Genomic DNA, 19,198 nt, shown 5'->3' on the forward strand with positions numbered 1-19,198 from the left:
GAGAGTGTTTGTTAACATAGAGAAAAATTATACATACATAAGATTTTTCAAAAATTAACAGTACAGGAATGTAAATATTAAACAATGTCTCTCTTACCCACCTCCATGGCTTCCCCCCACCATCTCTCTCGCAAGAGATGTACCTATCACATATTTCTTATGTCCTTACAAAGAAAAGAAATTAAATTCTATGGCATATATAGATCCTTTGAAAATGTATACACCATATTGTTACTCTTTATCTTCCTTTAAAAATAAAATTAATAGTTAACTAAACTTACTGGCATTTTCCATATCATCTTATTCTTTTTAATGGCTGCATAGTTCTTTGTTCATATGTACCATTATTTGTCTAATTTGTCCCCTTAAACATCTCCATTTTTTCTACCACTTTTTGTATCATAAGCACTATGGCAATGAATTTTTTTTTCTTTGCTTAGTACTTGTAGATTTTTTTAAGTTTATTTTTTATACAGCAGGTTCTTATTAGTTATCTGTTTTATACATATTACTGTATACATGTCAATCCCAATCTCCCAATTCATCCCACCACCAACACCCCCACTTTACCCCCTTGGTGTCCATACATTTGTTCTCTACATGTGTGTCTCTATTTCTGCCTTGCAAACCGGTTCATCTGTACCATTTTTCTAGATTCCACATATATGCGTTAATATACGATATTTGTTTTTCTCTTTCTGACCTACTTCACTCTATCACTGTCTCTAGTTCCATCCACATCTCTGCAAATGACCCAATTTCGTTCCTTTTTATGGCTGAGTAATACCCCATTGTATATATGTACTACATCTTTATCCATTCGTCTGTCGATGGGCGTTTAGGTTGCTTCCATGACCTGGCTATTGTAAATACTGCTGCAATGAACATTAGGGTGCGTGTGTCTTTTTGAAATTATGGTTTTCTCTGGATATATGCCCAGTAGTGGGATTGCTGGGTCATATGGTAATTCTATTTTTAGTTTTTTAAGCAACCTCCATACTGTTCTCCATAGTGGCTGTATCAGTTTACATGGAATGTTAGTGAAGGTTAATATTTGATTATGTTAGTCTAAGTAAAATATTAAATTATTCAGTGATTAGCTATTTTTATTTTTTTTTACTTTTATTTTTTATTTATTTATTTTTTTGCGGTACGCGGGCCTCTCACTGTTGTGGCCTCTCCCGTCGCGGAGCACAGGCTCCGGACGCGCATGGCCCACGGGCCCAGCCACTCCGCGGCATGTGGGATCCTCGCAGACCGGGGCATGAACCTGTGTCCCCTGCATCGGCAGGCGGACCCTCAACCACTGCGCCACCAGGGAAGCCCAGGACATCATTTTGAAAACATACTTTCAAATGATTCAGGGAATAAAAAAGTTCTTTGTACTATTCTTGTAGTTTTTCAATAAGTATGAAATAATTTCAAAATAAAAATTATCTTTAGATAAAAATAATTTTATACAAAACAGTAATATAGAATAAGTGGCATTTTACATAAGAAGAACCAGAATAGAATATAGTAGATTTGAGTAATTAATTTTCAATAAAGAAAGTCTAAAATTGTATAACATAAAAATCAACGTCCTGAATATGTTGACAACTGCAAACAGTATGGGAAATGTGAATATATTTATTATATGAGTTACAGATCTCTTGAAATTTGTAGATATACTATTAGACAATACAGCACTGCTGCCAATTTTTAGAGGAAAAAACCCACTTTAACCACTAATCATAAACATGGACCAGGTGACTTCCTGGATTTCACAACAGAAATAATAACCTGACAAGTTAGAGTGAATTCAGTGTAATAGCTGTGAGAAAGACAATTTATACAAGAATGCCAAACAAATGTCAAACTGTTTGGTTCTTGTATACACTTGATTTTGGTCCTAAATTAGATATTTGGTTAGTAGTAAGACTTCTCCATCCTGATTTACTGGTCTAACCTGTCTCAGTCAGTAACTGGCGGATATAAACTCAGATTATGTAAATCGAGTTAGGATCAGTGCAGCAGTTTCTCTCCTTGCATATTTCTCATACTTTATTACTGTCGTCTACTTTTTAATTATGCAATTATTTTAAAGAATGAAGCAAGTAGTTCACTTAAAGGTAGTTTCATATTAACATACCAAAGCCCTTGAATATCCTTATGTTACACATAGTATTTGATGATTCACAATGTAGTAGCACCCACTGACTGTAATGTCTCCTCACCAAATCAGATAGCAGATATTAATTATATGTCTGTTGTTGGCCCAGTGTTGTATGCACTCCTGTTGGGCTTTGATACTGCTTTCTGACAAGTGCGACATTTATAATATAAATGTTTCAACAGGTGTTTTAACTGGTTGTGGTTGCAGGACTTTCTGATCCATGTTCCTGGAGCCTGATTTGTGAAATCTATCCCTGACCTCAAGTACAGCCTGCCCAAGTGATACAGTTAGACACTTTCTTCTCCCCTTTTCCCATGTATGTATTTCTCACTTTTCAAATTTATCACACTGTCCTGTGGTTTGTAACTGTCACTTAGTTCTGTTCTCCTTTTTTGAGACAATGTCTTGAGGTGGATCACATTCGTATTCCAATCGCCAAACGCAGGGCCTGGAACAGGTAGAATGTTTATTGAACAGGCAGAAGGCCATAAAATAACTTTGTAGATGGGATATTGTTTTTTGGTTTTTGGTTTTTCTTAATATATATTCCTCCCACCAACTTTCCTAATCGAGTTTGAGGCAGCTAACACTAGAAGAATGACTACTAGGTCAGTGATCTTGATTTAGACTCTATCTAGATCTTTATTTCAGAATTTTCCATTTTCTTATTTTTTGTTTTGTTTTGTTTTTCTGAAATGTAGACTGATTAATAAACTTTTCAGTAAATACTTAATTTTTAAAAATTTCTCTGTCTACCTTCCTTACCTACTAAGGAAGAGTTTTCCAGTAGCTACTTTTTAAATTTTATTAAAAGATGCTTTTTTATTTCTAACCTGGATTGTGTTTTATTTAAGCTGCAGAGACTACATATACCTACAGAATGTCTTTAAGTGGTAGGAAAAGCTAGAATGAAAGTGGCAGAATTTAAGATGAATAAGTTAATTTCCATTCCCCTCAGACTGCGTATGGTTTATAAAGTTGTGGTGTGGTCAGCTCTTTCATTTGATGATGTACATGACTGATCATTTGAAGTGGAGTTCCTGTTGAACCAGATAGAAATGGAATCATCATTTCTGGAGTTACTTAAATTAAGACCAACTGTGAAATTGATAAAAACAATTTGTTCATTTGATTGTCTTCCAGACTTGACAATTCAAAGTCATATGTCAATATATTCACCTGTAGGAGAAATAATCCAAATGACTTATGATGGAAACTGACTACCCAAAAGTACTTATTTGGAGAGTTGAAAGAAAGAAAAGTAAAGTAGAAGATAGGATGCAGAAATGAATGAAACTTAAGAATGGTTGTTAATATGAAATCAATTATAAGAATTACCTTTTTACTTTGATTCTGGAGTCAAAATATTCCTATTGTAACTTCTTCTATTTAACCTTTTCCTCATAGGTAACTCCTTTTACTATTTACCAATGAAAAGTTGATTGGAAGAGGTGAGGAAGGAATTCAGTTGCTAACACAGACTGATGGAAATATTTGATGTAGGCTGCTTTTGTTCATTATTTGCAAAACCAATTAAGTTACAGTTTGATAAATTTTTAGAAATTTTTCATCATGAAAGTGGAGGCATTGAGAATGTACTTACTTCATTTCTAAAAAATCAAAATTGTATCCTCTACAGTAACACTTGATTTTATAAGCTCCATATGGATTTTTAACTACATTTAGCAATATTTTTAAGTGAAATTTCATGAAAATTTTTTAATGATATTATTATTTCTTAACGGACTATGTAAGATTTCCATAGGTAAGTATCAGTACTTCATCACTCCAGATTATAAACAAAGTGAATAGACATCTAGTCCATTCTATACAAAGAAAATTCATGTAAAGGAAATAATGCTAATCTCAATTTTAGATTAGGTAAAGTCCCCATTTGAAAACTGTGGCTTATCTTACGTGACAGCATGTATCATTTCCAGCTGCTTTCTCTCTCTAATCAAAACATTTGCTCACAATAACAGCTGCCTCTATGACTTGCTTTTAAACCATTTACAGCAAATCAAACTGGGAACATGTCCATAGTAAGAAAACTCAGGATTCTGGGATATGTCTGTTCTCCAACTTCAAAATAAAAAAAACAAGAAAGCTAATTCACAAACCAATTATCTTTTTCCTCTGAAGCTTTGTTTCATGAGCCCTAATAAACAAAATTTACAATAAACACTAAAATAGTACAGTCCAGAAATTTATAAACAATTGTTCTTTTCAAAATAAATCCATTTAAAATTGTATATCAGATATGTACAATACAGTGCATAACTTCCGTACTCATCAATTATTTTGGGAAAACAATATAGGAACTGAGTTTTGCAAATAATAGTAAATTATTATTCTGAGCCATTATCTGTGTCATCTGTATGAAGCTGCATTACTAAAAGTTAATAGTCTACATATGACTTTATATTATAGATAGCTTTTGACTCAAACAAAAGATATATCAAACTGAGTTGGTATGAATAACTATTTTGGAATAGATTTTATAATCTATGTTTGCCAAAGAAATCCTTCTTCTATTTATATACCCTTTAGAATACAATGGTTTGGTATTAGCAAATTTTGCACTGTTTTAGAAGAAAATATTTGATTGTCAATGTTATAATTTTTTAAAGCATTCATTTCTCTTCATAAGTATCATCATCAATTTCAAGGGAAGAAAAGAGTAAATGTAATTTAGGTCAGACTAACACATCTTAATTTAAGCATTAGAAGATGTGTGTTTGAAAGACGTCAATCTCCACATGTTCTGGAAATAAAAACCAGACAAACAATACAACAGAACTTCATGCATCCCATAGAAATCTGAATAACCAATTACTTAAAATTTTACCATCTGCTCTCATTGAAGCGGCAAGACTGAGGCATTTTCCCGTGTTACAAACCATGATAATCAGAATGTAACAGAATGAGAAATGCTAACATCATTTTCCCCCCTTCCTTATTTGCTGTTGTGTTTCTTAATGAAAACCTGGGCTATACAAAGGAAAGGGGAGGACGTTCCCCCGCCCCATCTCCTAACTGAGGGCTTATACCAAGTAATAGCTTTCTACTGCCCTGGGCAGCGTGACATTGCCTCATTTGGCCAGCTATTATTCTAGGAGGCAGCTAGTGAAGTGCCCCGATCCATCTGCTTGCTTTTCATGGGCTGGTGCTTTCCTTGATGTTGACAGCTGTCTTAGTATTCCTGGGCCACCTGCCACATAGTAAATACTGTGCTCCAACATATATACAGAAGCTTATCCCTCTGGTGGACTGTTTAGAACAAAAAGCTTAACATTTCTAAACTACACTTGCATCTTTGTTGAAATGCTTCAGAGTCAGCACTTTGTCTTTTCTCATACTTTTGAGGAATACAGTGCTTATGCATTGGGAATGGTAGTTCAGTTACAGTGTGATGAACTTCAGCTTTTCTCAAACATCAAATAAGTATTGAATTGCAGACCTTTTGTGGAAGTCATGGTGGTCACAGGAGGCAGAGGGGAAAAAAGTTATCTCCTCTAGTGAGCCTTCCTGGAACCTTGTAGACTAAGTTGGGGTCCATCCTATTTATACCCATAGAAAGATTTTCCCTGTCCTACCTGCTTTGCTCCTCCGTTTACCCCATCAAACTTGCTCCTTGAGGGAAAGCACTGGTTTTTATTCATCACTGTATCTCTAAGAATGAGTGTGTATCTGACACATGGTTGGCACTCAAGGACAGATCAAGGTTTTAAGGTATGTGAAGATTTTTGCAATTTCTCTTTAAAGAGAAAGATTTAAAATTAAAAATAAAAATTAGATATAAAAGTGAATGAAGCCGCAACTACTGAAGCCCACGTGCCTAGAGCCCGTGCTCCGCAACAAGAGACGCCACCGCAATGAGAAGCCCGTGCACCGCAACAAAGAGTAGCCCATGCTCGCCGCAACTAGAGAAAGCCCGTGAGCAGCAACGAAGACCCAATGCAGCCAAAAATAAATAAGTAAAAATGTTTTAAAGTGAATGAAAAAATAAATCATACAAATTACCAATTTTAAAAGGTTGACTAATACTACAAATATCACGAAGTCTAGAAAAACAGTATTTTTTCCATTAACTGCCTGGTATACCTCTATAATATTTTTTTCTTATACTTTTGTTGGTATACTCTTTGATAGCATTTCATATGACAATGATTTTCTAGTGTCATTTTCTGTACATATAATGGAAAGAGAATTCAGTCTTTCCTCAAATTTGATTGAGTGTATTTATTATTGATAGAAGGGCCAGGTAAACATACAACACTATACACTCACATACACACTCATTGTTTGTGGTATTGCTACAGGCTTTTGCCCTACAAACAAAAATTCTGAAAAATTCTATTTTACGTGATTTTCATTAAAAAAAGCTTGCTGAATTTACAATTATAAAAATTATATACACTCCATTATTGAACATATTACTGTTATGAGAGAAATTACATCAATTAGAAGTGATTCTTTCTGTTTTGGTTTTGTCTTCTGATGCCTGAAATAATTTTCTACAACTCACCTTTTGCTGTTGTACATTTTGAATCTTGTTTCACCTCCACTACCCACACATATTTTCAGTGTTAGGGGAATTAGGATGTGTTTATGTAGTGATAATGTATCCTGGGTGTAATGCTTGGTGAGTTGCACAATGGACAAATTGGAATTTAAGCAGTAACAACTATTCTTTGGAGAAGCTGACAACCAAAAAAATATATCCTACTAAATCCAAACTAAATGTATCCCCAGCGCAAATTTCCCAGCAGATCCCAAAGTGCCCCCAATAACTCCAATACCAACTGACTCTAGGCATAAGGTGATGGAGGGAAAATCCAAGTGGAAAGAGATTGTGGTCTTAATTGCAGTTTAAATGTTTGCTTTTGTAAATTTCATAAACACACACGACCAAGTGATCACATTCCTGAGTTCACACTGGAAGAGACCGTACCAGTGGGATGCCCTGAAGCTTCAGCTTCATCAGCTTCACAGTAAATGTGCTTCTACTGCAGATACGCATTAAATGTCTTCAGAAAAACTGAGTGAACAAATGAAGGCAACTGTGCTAAATTAGCATCTCTAAGATCCTTACAACTCTAAAATTCAACTTTTTTACAGACTTCCTAACGTAATCTTAGAACTTAGTATTCAGAAATTTGTTATCATGAGTTTAGAATACAAGAATGGAGGACATCTAGGAACTGATAAGTACTTGAAAAGTAAATTAAAATTCAGGAATCATTAATTTATGGTTTTAAGCTAATTTTTCATAGACGAAGTTTGCCTTAATGGAGGCAGGACACCATGTATACTTACCTTACAATTCATTTAAATGCTTTGTTCTACCACAGGCTGGAGATTAGAATATCGTTAGACATTGTTTCCTTCGTGAAGTAGTTGCTTTTGAGGAAAAAAATATATATATATAAATATTTATAAAATATAAATATAAATATTTATATATATATATATCATGGGTCTGTATTGGACCAACTGTTCATTTTAGGGGCCTCTAATAACATTTATATTATCTTATACCTTTGCAAGCTGTTTATTAATAGAAGGGATTCTAGCTGGATGAACATTAGCATTATTTCTACTACATATACTATCACCACCAATACTATAAAAAGTTTCTATATGAATGAAGGACTTTACCCATCATGATTGTATGCCTTCTCATTTACCAAGGATAGTGGTTATTGAAAGAATATGACTATCACAGCATTCTCCTTGACAACTATTTTTTAGAGAAATTCCTTTCTTTAAAAAAAAGCATTATTAGATAAAACCATAACTCAGTAATAAATCTTACTGTGCCCAGTAAGTTTTTATCCCCAGAAAGACTTCCTGAAAATCTATCCTCTGGGTAGGTATTAGGGTGTAGGGCTTGCTTTGGTCAGTACAGTACAGTACAAGTGGTGGACACATCTGGTAGTTATTTAACATTCCTTTGGGGAGATTAATTCTCTAGCCCTTCTAGCTGGAGGGAATGGTTTGCTTCATACTCTCTTTGCTTTCATATTCTCTGGGCTTTCTGGTAAGCTGGCCTTTAATGGAGATTCTTCCCTAAAATAATAAGGCTCGAATTGGGAATTTTACTTGTCTTATTCTAGTGTATTAATCTAGCTTTTCCCTTTTTTCTCAGACTCACAGAGAGGGAAGAAAGATTTGCAAAAGAGAAGGTGCTGACTAGCACTTTTGATCCCAGACGATTCCCATCTTGAAGGATCGTCTGGGATGAACCCAGCAGAAGGAAACTAGACTGATTTGACTTTGGTAGGTTAAATTGAGCCAGGACAAATTAGGGTGAGTGGCTTTGGGCTCTGCTGCAGTTAGTAGGGGCTGGAGTGCTTCTGCGAGGCAGCTGTGGTGTGGCAGGGAGGCTCAACAGCCATCAGCTGGTGTTGAAATGACCTGGGGTGTATAGCCATCCAATCGGCTCATCAGCAACCTTCTCCTCCTCCAGGACTCCAAAGCAAGAGGGGGGGTGACCCCAGGGTACCTTCCTGCCCCTCCCCCAAGTCAGAACTGCCTTGGACATTTCATTTTTATCTCATTTACTTGTATAACATTTTCAGTGAACAGGTATAGGATGTTCACTTTTCTGATTTCTACACCCTCACAGGGGCAGCTTAGCTTTAAAACAAAACACCTGCGGTGTATGGGCCCCTTGATATTTTCTCTACTAGCCACTAGGGTACAAAAAACTAAAAAAAAAAAAATCGTGCTACTATATTAGTGAAATAAGTCAGACATAGAAAGACAAATACTACACTATATGGATTCACTTATATTGATGCATCTAAAAAAGTCAAATCCATAGAAGCAGAGGGTGGAAAGGAGGTTGCCGGGGGCTGGAGATGAGGAAACAGGGCGGTATTATTCCAAGGGTACAAAGTTGATGTTATGTAAGATGAGTAAGTCCTAGAGTTCTACTTACAGCACAGTGCCTATAGTTCACAATACTGCATTGTATGCTTAAAACTTTGCTAAGAGGGCAGATCTTACGTCATAAGTGTTTATAATAATAATAAATAAGAGGGTGGGAGGGAGCTTCTGGAGGTGATGGATGGTTTTATGGCATAGATTGCCATGATGGTTGCATGGTGTATATTTTCAAACTCATCAAGTTGCATACATTAATTATTACAGCTTTTTGTATGTAACTTTTAAAAAAACTAAGAAAATCCAAACCAGTGTATTTAGACATATTTAAAAGCAAATCTTAAGGACCTTTTTTGGTCTCCAGATTTCAGTGACGTCTGTGTAATAACTACAAAATATTTGTTCCAGCATTTACAAGTTTGAATTACACACTTGTTTTTGATCAGTGACGTTCTGCAAGAGGGTTCGCCGGGGAGTAGTGTGTAACACGGAGTGTGAGAAATACCAAAACACATCTGGGTTAGGGTAAGTTACTCCACACAGTAGTAAGCCAGCCGAACAAGAAACGAGTTGTTGACAGATCTAGACCAGGCACCTACGGAGCCCTCCACTTCTAAGACTCGGCCACGGGGTAACCTCATCTTCTGCAGCCCCGGGTAGCTGTTTTAGGAACAGCTGTTCGTTAGCTGAAAGGCAGCCCAGGCCATTCTGGTACCGCAGTTTACCAGGTGCGTTCACAAACTTTAGTTCATGAACTTCTTTCAAAAGTCTGAAAACTGTTCCGTCCATTGGCTGGAAGATAGAAAAACAAATCAGTAATAGGAAGGAAAATTTGAGCGAAAAGACAAACGGGCTGGAGCTCGTTTGGGCGGGAATCCCGGAGCCGGGCGTAGCGGGGTTCCGCGTCCCCACGGGTCTCAGGCCAGCGCCGGCAGCGAGGACCCGGCCGGTGGTGCCGGACGGCCGCGGGGCCCGGGCTCGGGGCGGTGCCGCGGCCTCTGGCTCCTCCCGGGGGCGGGCGGGCTGGGGGCAGGAGGAGGAGCCGCCGCACAGCGCAAGAAGTAGCCGCGCTGGGAGCGCATCGTGCCCGCGCTTCTCCTGCCGGAGATGGACTGAGCCGCACCGCCCGCCCGCGCCGAGTCAGTCCTGCCGTCGCCGGGTCCCGCGGCGCCGGTCTCAGGGCGCAGGACACCGTCTCACGCGTTCCCCGGGGACGGCCGCGGACTGGCTGCCGCGCCGGGGAGATGTCCGGCGGCCGGAGGAGGGGCGGCGCCCCCTGGCACAGCTTCTCCCGGTTCTTCGCTCCCCGAAGCCCTTCCCGGGACAAGGAAGAGGAAGAGGAGGAGAGGCCAGGGACAAGCCAGCCGCCCGCGCCGGGCCGGGGCGCAGCCAGGTGGGAGCTGCGGGGGGGACGTCGGGGGGCCCTGCGCCGACTCGCGGGACGGGGGGCTCCTGGCCCCGGTGTCCGCAGCCAGCCGCTCTCGGCCAGGCTGCGCTCGCCACTTTCTGTTCCTCCATTGCTCAGCTTTCGTCCTTCTCGCCCAGTTCTCGTGCCGCATCGCTTGGTTTGTTAAATCCGGGTGAAGTTCGTGACCCGAGGCCGCGCCAGCCCGCGGGGCGCTCTGCCTCCCCACCTCCCCTCCCCGGATGTGATTCGGTTCCCGTCCCACAGTCGCGTCTGCTCTCCAAGTTCTGCGGCAAAAGCGAGTCCCGCGGCGTCCTGCCGACAGTAATGGGAAACAGTTGTGAGCCCAGCCATCCGCCAGGGCAAAGAGGGCGCGATCCGAAAACCACTTCTGTGGGAAAGGTGACGCTTTGGAGCGCCACCCCCTTGGCTGGGATTTTACCATTTTATTCATAGTTTCTCAAAATGATTTTTTTTAAAAAAGAATGGTGATGCTGAGTTCCCAAGACTCCATCAAAATATAAAACCCTCACTAGGCTTATTTACCATTGCCTGACATTTAGATGATGCCGTCCTTCTTTCCCATGTCTCTTCGGAAACATCTGCCTCAAGTTCCCAGGCAGATTCCAGAAACCAGGACTCGAGCTGTCTTGGTTTCAGTAATGAAAACTTGCCCCTTCTCTGCAGTCCTTTTTCCTTCTCCACCTGCTGCTGTAAAATCGAAATTAAAAAAAAAAAATTCATGTCTAATAAAATTACCAATTCCTGAGTCCTTTCATCTGAGTCCCGAGGGAGGAAGAGGGGTTAAGTGATATACAACTCGCTGTTTTAAACTTTTGATGGCAAGAGAGGCTTACTGCTCCGTCTTCCCCCAAATTGCACTAGAAGATCACTCATGTGATTGGAAGGACGCTGTCCAGAAAGCTGTGTTTACTTCAGATGTTAAAGCCTTCGTGGAGGGCTTCAAAGAAAAATGGATAGGAAACAGAACTGTAACTGTGACTGAGCTGATTCCATCAATATTCATTCAGGTCTTGTGATTTGATTCTAGTCGTTTATGTGTTCCTCAGTTTCCCTATTTGTGAAACATTTCCATTTTGACCATCTGTTAATAAAATGCCACATCTTTCCAAGAAAGCTCCTATATAATATTTGGAAAACTTCTCCTGGGAAGCTTTAGCTATTATTGCCCTGTTAAGAGAAAATTTAAAATTCAGAGTTACACAGTAGTTAAAAATAGTGTTGAAGTCTGACAGGGCTCAACCAGAATGTCTGAATGCTGGTGTGGGCAGACAGCCTGTGGTGCCTGCCATCACTGTAACAGCACTAACAGTCTTGGATAATATGGAGGCAGCGTTTAAAAGAAATCCCAAGTAGACTCAGCAAAAGTTGGAAACTTGTGTCAGTGTTAGCAGGGAATAGGCAGGCCAATTTCAGGTTTATATCAGAATTGTCCTGAAACCCTGCCTGCTGCCCTGCCCTCTTTGGGCTTTTTAGGCACTTCTCAAATCTCTTTTCTCTCTGGAGCTAACCACTACAGCAACTTGTCTCTTGTCTTCTTACCACTCCTCCATTCTCATCTCCAGAGAGGCACACACTGTGGCTTTTTGACAATGAGAAATTTAATTGTGCTTATATGAACCCTAATTGTGTCCTTATCTTTTTTAGAACTTGCCAGATGTTAAGGGGATAGCAGATAATCCTTTGTGTGGGTGTTTTACCTTTTAAATGAGTTTAAATCTTTCTTTTCAAGGATATAAACAGACACAAAGTATTTATTGAAAGTTTAATGAAACTAACGGAAACAATGTCCTAGTAACACAGCACCTGGTGTTAACAAGATTGGAAACAGAATTGCGATTTGTCACTGTGATCTTATTTCAAAATGAAGGGGGTTTTGGCTGTTTATTTTTAGAGGCAGTAAAAGCTTTTGGTTTTATTGGGAGCCTAGTTTACCTTTTGTACTGGTGATTTTAGATGCAGGGGAGTCCGTTCGGACACACACGAGGGGCTTGGTGTGGGAGGGATGTAAAGATGACTGAGAAAAAGGTCCTTTCTCTCAAGGAACTGGGAGAAGGGAAGAAGACCACTTGAAAACAGTCATCCTACCATCTATGGTGTGTCTGGCCCATTACAACTGACAGAGTACTTTTAATAATATTACACTTTGAGGTTGGACAGACCTGTATGATCAGTATTTTCATTTTACTATAAGAAACAGTTAAAGAAACTTCCCCAAAGTCACACAGCTGCTTTTCAGTTAATGAACAAGTATTAAGTCCTATGCAGTGCCTGCAACTCTGAGCCCCCTTAACATACATTAAGGATTAATCCCTGCATTCTGACTTTTCCATGTACTCAAAACAAAATGCATTCTCTCAAACTTGGGTTGTATAGTCTCTGTTTCTGCACTTCCAGTGTTGGCCTACGTGAATTTTGTGATGTAACTGTGTGTGTACAAACACAAATGGGACATAAATTCCTTAAGAACAGAATTCCTTAACAATTTCTTAAGAACAGAATTAAAAATTAAACACAAACGTAACCTCAAGACCAATAAAAGTAAAATTTACAGCATTATCCTAACAGCTGTTTTTTGGCTACTCACAAAATGCATATGGTACCAACTGGGACAAACACAAGATTTTGGGGGTTGCTAGGACTCTAGCACTGTGTACCATGCCATGATTCAGGTGGTCCAATATTTCCCTATTTGAACCATAGGAAAACTTTTGCTTTTATGGTGTGCTGTTAAGTTATCTGGGCATCATTTGCTGTGAACACATCATTTATATATTGTGTTCACTGCTGTTCTCATTAACCTTCAGCAGTTAAAGAAGGCCTGTTTGCATCAACACTGTTGTATATGGGAATTCAGGTGTTGGCAATGGAATTACATTTCAGTACTTATGTCTTAGGTGGTTGACCAGATCCAGGAAGTGTTTATATTAATTTGTTTTAGGAGTTATAGAGATGAAAACTGCAACTGAATTCAATTCACTGCTATAACGTTTAGCCCAGTTTATGAGCATGCAGTGAATGGACTCATTAGAAGTGATAGGGGAGAGCAGGGAGGGCTTCATGGTGGAGGTGGTTTTACCTGGGCCTTCAAGGCACTAGTGTTTTCCACAGGTAGAGAATTTAGCCGCGAAGAGAGAAATAGGGAGTGGGTCTTCTGGGCTGAGCAAAAGCCTTCAGAGGTTATGATCTCTTGGGGGCTGTATACATTAGTGGGGCAGAGTGAAAGAGGCGTTAAGAAAGCTGGATTTAGCGCTGGGCCATAAAGAGCGTTTGGCTCTCAAATTAAAGCTTAGAGAATTTTTGTGAAGGTCTTTCAGACAGATACTGCTAAACTGAAATTTGGAGGATACCCGCCTTCTAATTGTCCCCACTTTGAACAGATGATTGCTCAGTTTTGTTTCTTTGCTGTATCACACACGATGGACGTGTTTAAAATGAGCTCCGTACAGTGTTCGTAAACTTGGGAGGGGGATAGTAAGGCGAGAACAGCATTTATTCAAGGGCCCACTGTGCACTTCCTCCCGGGCTGGGTACTTTTACTTGCACTGTCTCATTTAAACGTCACCCTCAGCCTGGAAGGTTGGTATGCTTATCACTATTCTGACAGTTGAGCACACTGAAGATGATAGGGTTCTTAGGCGTGGACACTGTTGGCATCTTGGGTGGAACAATTCTTTGTTGAACTGGGCTCTCCTGTGCTTTGCAGGACATTTGGCATCTGTAGCCCCACCCGCTAATTGCCAGCTGCATCCTCCGGTCATTGGGAGAACTCGAAACACCTCCACCCGGGTGGGTGGCAGGGAGAGTGATAGCACTCCCAGTGGAAAACAATTTACTCCAAATCATGACAGGAGTAAGTTTCAGGGGTGAGATTTGAAATTGGGTCTCTCTGACTCAGAAGCTCTGATTCTTTTTCCACACCGTCCTGCCTGTCACCCTGCTGAACTGTGCTCCTTCAAAATACATCTGAGTATGTAAGTCAGTTGGACCTTTTCTTCCTTTATTCCGGAATGGGTAACGCTGTGGCCCATTTCACATACACTCTTTTTGGCTGTTCCTTTGAGCCTCCCCATATAGTGCTATTGATAGAAGGTAAGACAGGATCACTAGACCCAAGGCAGGGCTGTGTCTCATCTTGGTGTCCCCTTTACCTAGCTCAGGTGAGGGAGTGAATCTCTGTTGATCGAGCATTAAAGCACTTACTACTGGCTTTAAGCGAGGGTTAGTACACTCCTACCCTTAAAGTGGGCATTTTGAAACATGGGGGGACCATAAAGCTCTCTAGACAGAGTGTTTGGCTATTGATTTAAAGTTTAGAGAATATTTGCTTTTCACCATGGCTGAGTGTGATTGATAAATGGGTAGAGCCAGGATGCTAATGGGTTGTAGTGCAGGAGATAGTCTCATAAAAAATGTCAGTAATGCCCCTGATACCAGCATGAGAACTGTTGGCCTTCAAGTTAAATGTTGACCACAGCATCAGTTATGTAAGGAAAAGGAGCTTTGTTCTCCGAATTTTTATGATTGCATTTTCATTGATTTGAAAGCACTATAGAGAATAATTGATAACTAGTTTAGTGGAATAAGAGATACCTATGTGGTGTTGAAGGACCACATCTGTAGTTCATGCCTGCAGCAATAAAGATGACTGGGGGCTTCCCTGGTGGCGCAGTGGTTGAGAGTCTACCTGCCGATGCAGGGGACACGGGTTCGTGCCCCGGTCCGGGAGGATCCCACATGCCGTGGAGCGGCTGGGCCCCTGAGCCATGGGCGCTGAGCCTGCGTGTCCGGAGCCTGTGCTCCGCAACGGGAGAGGCCACAACAGTGAGAGGCCCGCGTACCGCAAAAAACAACAACAAAAAAAGTCAGCATGCCAAGTAAGCGGAAATCCTTATACAAAATGGCTTGGTGTTGATAGAGAAATAAGTTGAAGTTTTGTGACCAGAAATAACTAATTCTTAATGTTTATTTGTCATTTGTGAAGGCCAAGTACTGGTACAACTCCAGCAGGATTACCTCTCAGTGTTTAACCCCTGGGGGTATGTAATTGGAAATATCCCAAAGCAGCGAAACAACTGTTTGCTTAGTCAAGTGTTTCTTTTTGCCTGACAGATTAATGATGACAAAACTAAACTACCCTTAACCGGGAGATTGGGATTGAAACATATATACAGTAATATGTATGAAATAGATAACTAATAACCTGCTGTATAAAAAATAAATAAAATAAAATTCAAAAAAACCAAAAACCTAAACCACCCTTAATTGAGGCCCTAATAAGATCCAAGCCCTATGGTTGGGGCTTTAAACATATACATTCACTTAATCCTCAAAACAACCTTATGAGAGAGGAGTCTTTACTCCATTTTACAGATAACATAATTTAAGGCTTGGAGAACATAATTTAAGGCTTGGAGAGGTCCAATAACTAATCAAAAGTGTCAACATCTTGTGGTAAAGAGTCGAATTCTCCTTTCTGAATTCAAAGCCTACAGCATTATGTGACTACATCCCCTGCTTAACTTGGGAAGACCCAAACAGAAGGCAGGCCTTAGAAAATGGTATTGAATGGCAATAAAAGACAATGGCATGCAGCTGGATGTCTGTCCAGATGGCCTGGATCAGTGCTCTGTACAATAAAGAATTTACGGTCCTGGAAGTTGAGAGAGGAAAATATATACACTTATACAACTTATAAATTTATATTTGAACACGTAAAAAGAGTCAATCTCCTTCGGAAAAGATACAAATTAAGACTAGCAAGATACCATACTCCACCTGTTTGATAATCAAAACTTGAGTTTGTTGGGAGGAACTCTCATACACTACTAGCGGGAGTGTAAATTGATACGCCACTTTGGAGGGCAATTTGACAAGTTCTCTCAGTATTACACAATCACATATTCTGATTTAACAGTTCCCTTCTAGGAATTCCATTGGCTGTATACAGTTTGCAAACAGGCCAAAAGTTGCCTCTACAAGTTTAGTCATTGCAGTGTTGTTTTAATTAGCAAGAGATGAAAACTAAAGTGTAATCCCATCAATAGTGGACTAATTGGTAAATCATGGTATATCCATGTAGTGGAATATTACACAGCTGTTAAAAAGAATGATATAGCTTTTTATATACTGATAAGAAAATGTCTCTTAGATACATTAAGTAAAAAATAAAAAAAGCAAGATACAAACCACTGTGTGTAGTATGCTCCTGTTTGCATAGGAAAATGGGGGAGTATGAAAAAAGTCTGTTACTAGTGTTGTGTTAACTACTTAGGGAGGATGAGAGACTGGGTGAATTAATGAGGAACAGGAGGGAGACTTTTCATTTTAGACCTTCTTATACTTAAAAAAATTACGTGAATTATCTATTTCAGGAAAAAAAAAAGACTGGTTATGACCTAGTGAATACCTCTGTATAAAAGAGGAAAAAAGAGAGAGAATTTATAATCCTGAGTTGGCAAAAATTCTCCAAAGAAAGAATGAACTCCATTAACTTGTTCAAGTGAGAAAAGTTATGATTAAGGCTATAAGTAAATGGAATATTTATAATGCAGAATAATTAGATATTTTGATACTTTCTGCAGGTATGAGGAAGCCTTATGTATTATTAGTCTGCAATGTGAAACTGGGTGGAGTTAACAGAGCATCAGAAATATCAACTGCGCTTCCCTGGTGGCACAGTGGTTGGGAGTCCGCCTGCCGATGCAGGGGACACGGGTTCGTGCCCTGGTCCGGGAGGATCCCACATGCCGTGGAGCGGCTGGGCCCGTGAGCCATGGCCGCTGGGCCTGTGCGTCCGGAGCCTGTGCTCCGCAGCGGGAGAGGCCCCAGCAGTGAGAGGCCCGCGTACCGCAGAAAAAAAAAAAAAAAAAGCACTCATTTTTGTGAGATCACCTAAATCATCTGCTTTAAGTAGCAGAGTGACTCTGGGTAGTTCATTAGCTCTCTGCCTTTGATTATAAAGCGAGGGACGTGGCCCTCATTGCTAAGGTCTCTTCCAGCTTTGTCGTGCCAGCCAAAACTCCATAGGGTAATAGGTGTGTACAAAATAAAGAAGCATGCCTTATAGATTAGGAAGACTTTTATTTTACTGGAAAGGTTACATATGAATATGCATTGGGTATTTCCTCTCTGTGGTTCTAACATTTTCATCAGTTGATTTGAAAACCTCACCAATGTTTTAACAAGAATTCATTTGGTACCACTTGTGCCAGGCCCTGTACTAGCCTCTGGGAATCCAGTGCAACATGGTCTTTGGTTCAAAACACTCCTGCAGTTTTGTGGGGAAGGCAGACATAGCACAAATCTTTCTTTCCCTCTTAAAATAAGTACCAAGGTGTCTCACAGGGCTGTGGAGGATTTAACAGGTGTAGGCCCATTCTTGAGACTCTCTTCTTAGAGGAAACGGTTTTAGTCTCGTTTAAGCTGTTTCTTCTGGCCTTTCTGTGCATGTGTCTATTTACTATTCTTTCTTGATTTGTAAACTTTAGACAGTTTATATTGATTTCTGATGATGGTAGATGAGGACTTAGCTATTTTACACCTCTTCCCACTTCCTTGATTCATTCAGTCAAAATAAGTGTTATAATTTTGGGACTAAATCAGAAGTCAACCTTTCCATGTATATAAAATACAGTTTAGAGTAGTACAACATGCTTTTGAAGGAGCACACCTTTAATATTTTCTTTATGACAAGTAGCGCAAATGGTAGTGCCAGAAATGACATGAAAATGGTATTTGAATGCTCTCACAAATACTAATTTTGTGTGATTTCTACATGATGTGTTAGAAATTTCTCCTTTACTCTTTGTACTAAAATTTATACAAAACATGGATGCTACCTTAGTGGCAGATCATAATTTTTTATAACTGCCATGCTTCTTATGACAAGGAATGAAATACTTTGAATTTTAAAGTTTGATAACTGGGAACAGGTTGGGTGAGATGTAAACTCTCAGCTTTTTATTGTCTTTGTTGTCAAAGCACAAAGGATCATACCCTGGCTGGAGGGGTGGCATTGTGCTGTATTAGTCAAAGCTGAAAATATATATGGTAATTTTTTTTTTTTTTTTTTTTTGCGGTACGCGGGCCTCTCACTGTTGTGGCCTCTCCCATTGCGGAGCGTAGGCTCCAGACGCGCAGGCTCAGCGGCCATGGCTCACGGGCCCAGCCGCTCCGCGGCATGTGGGATCTTCCTGGACCGCGGCACGAACCCGAGGCGGACTCTCAGCCACTGCGCCACCAGGGAAGCCCAAATATTTTTGATTGTTCCATTGTTCTAGGTAAGCAGATAAGGATATTATTTGGCAATGTTGTATTTATTATGATACAGAGAAGTTGCCACTATGAAATATTTGTACTGTTAGTATTTAGTTATTTGTCTACTTTAAATTTGCTAGCATTTTTCACTAACTTGTTTTTGTGTTTTAAAATCAACTACAATACTTGTTTTTTCTTCCTTTTGATAGTAATATATGCTTTTCTAAAACAGCTATGAAATTATAAGAAAATGAAAAAGAAAAAAAGCACAGCTCATACATAACCCTATCCACCCGGAGACGAGTACTGTTCTTCTAGATCATTTCCTATGTGCATGTCTACATATTTTTAGAAAAAGTAGAAGTTCTCTTCAGGATTTTGAAACCTAAATTTTTTTTTCACTTAGCAGTGGTGCTTTGTCATTTTCTACAATAGTACATATACTTTTACAAATTATAAAGATAATT

The 19,198-nt window shown here is 39.6% G+C and overlaps 1 protein-coding gene across 7 annotated transcripts in view; it reads left to right on the forward strand.

Annotated features, from left to right (window-relative positions):
- Positions 1 to 10,162: 10,162 nt before the first annotated feature.
- Positions 10,163 to 19,198, forward strand: part of CRYBG3 (crystallin beta-gamma domain containing 3) — a 113,340-nt gene continuing 104,304 nt past the window's right edge. For 5 of the 7 annotated variants that reach the window (XR_003792292.1, XM_029213946.1, XM_029213949.1 and 2 more), the window contains exon 1: positions 10,163 to 10,439. Coding sequence is in view for 4 of the 7 variants with exons in the window: in XM_029213946.1 (XP_029069779.1) it covers positions 10,291 to 10,439 (149 nt within the window). In the remaining 3 variants the exon portion in view is untranslated. Of the gene's footprint in view, positions 10,440 to 18,745; positions 18,755 to 19,198 lie in introns of those variants that run through there. The other 2 variants (XM_029213951.1, XM_029213948.1) reach the window with 2 other exon arrangements.

This window comes from Monodon monoceros, unplaced genomic scaffold (genome assembly GCF_005190385.1).
Source record: "Monodon monoceros isolate NGI ecotype Baffin Bay Population unplaced genomic scaffold, NGI_Narwhal_1 Super_Scaffold_11, whole genome shotgun sequence".
NCBI classification, from domain to species: Eukaryota; Metazoa; Chordata; class Mammalia; order Artiodactyla; family Monodontidae; genus Monodon; species Monodon monoceros.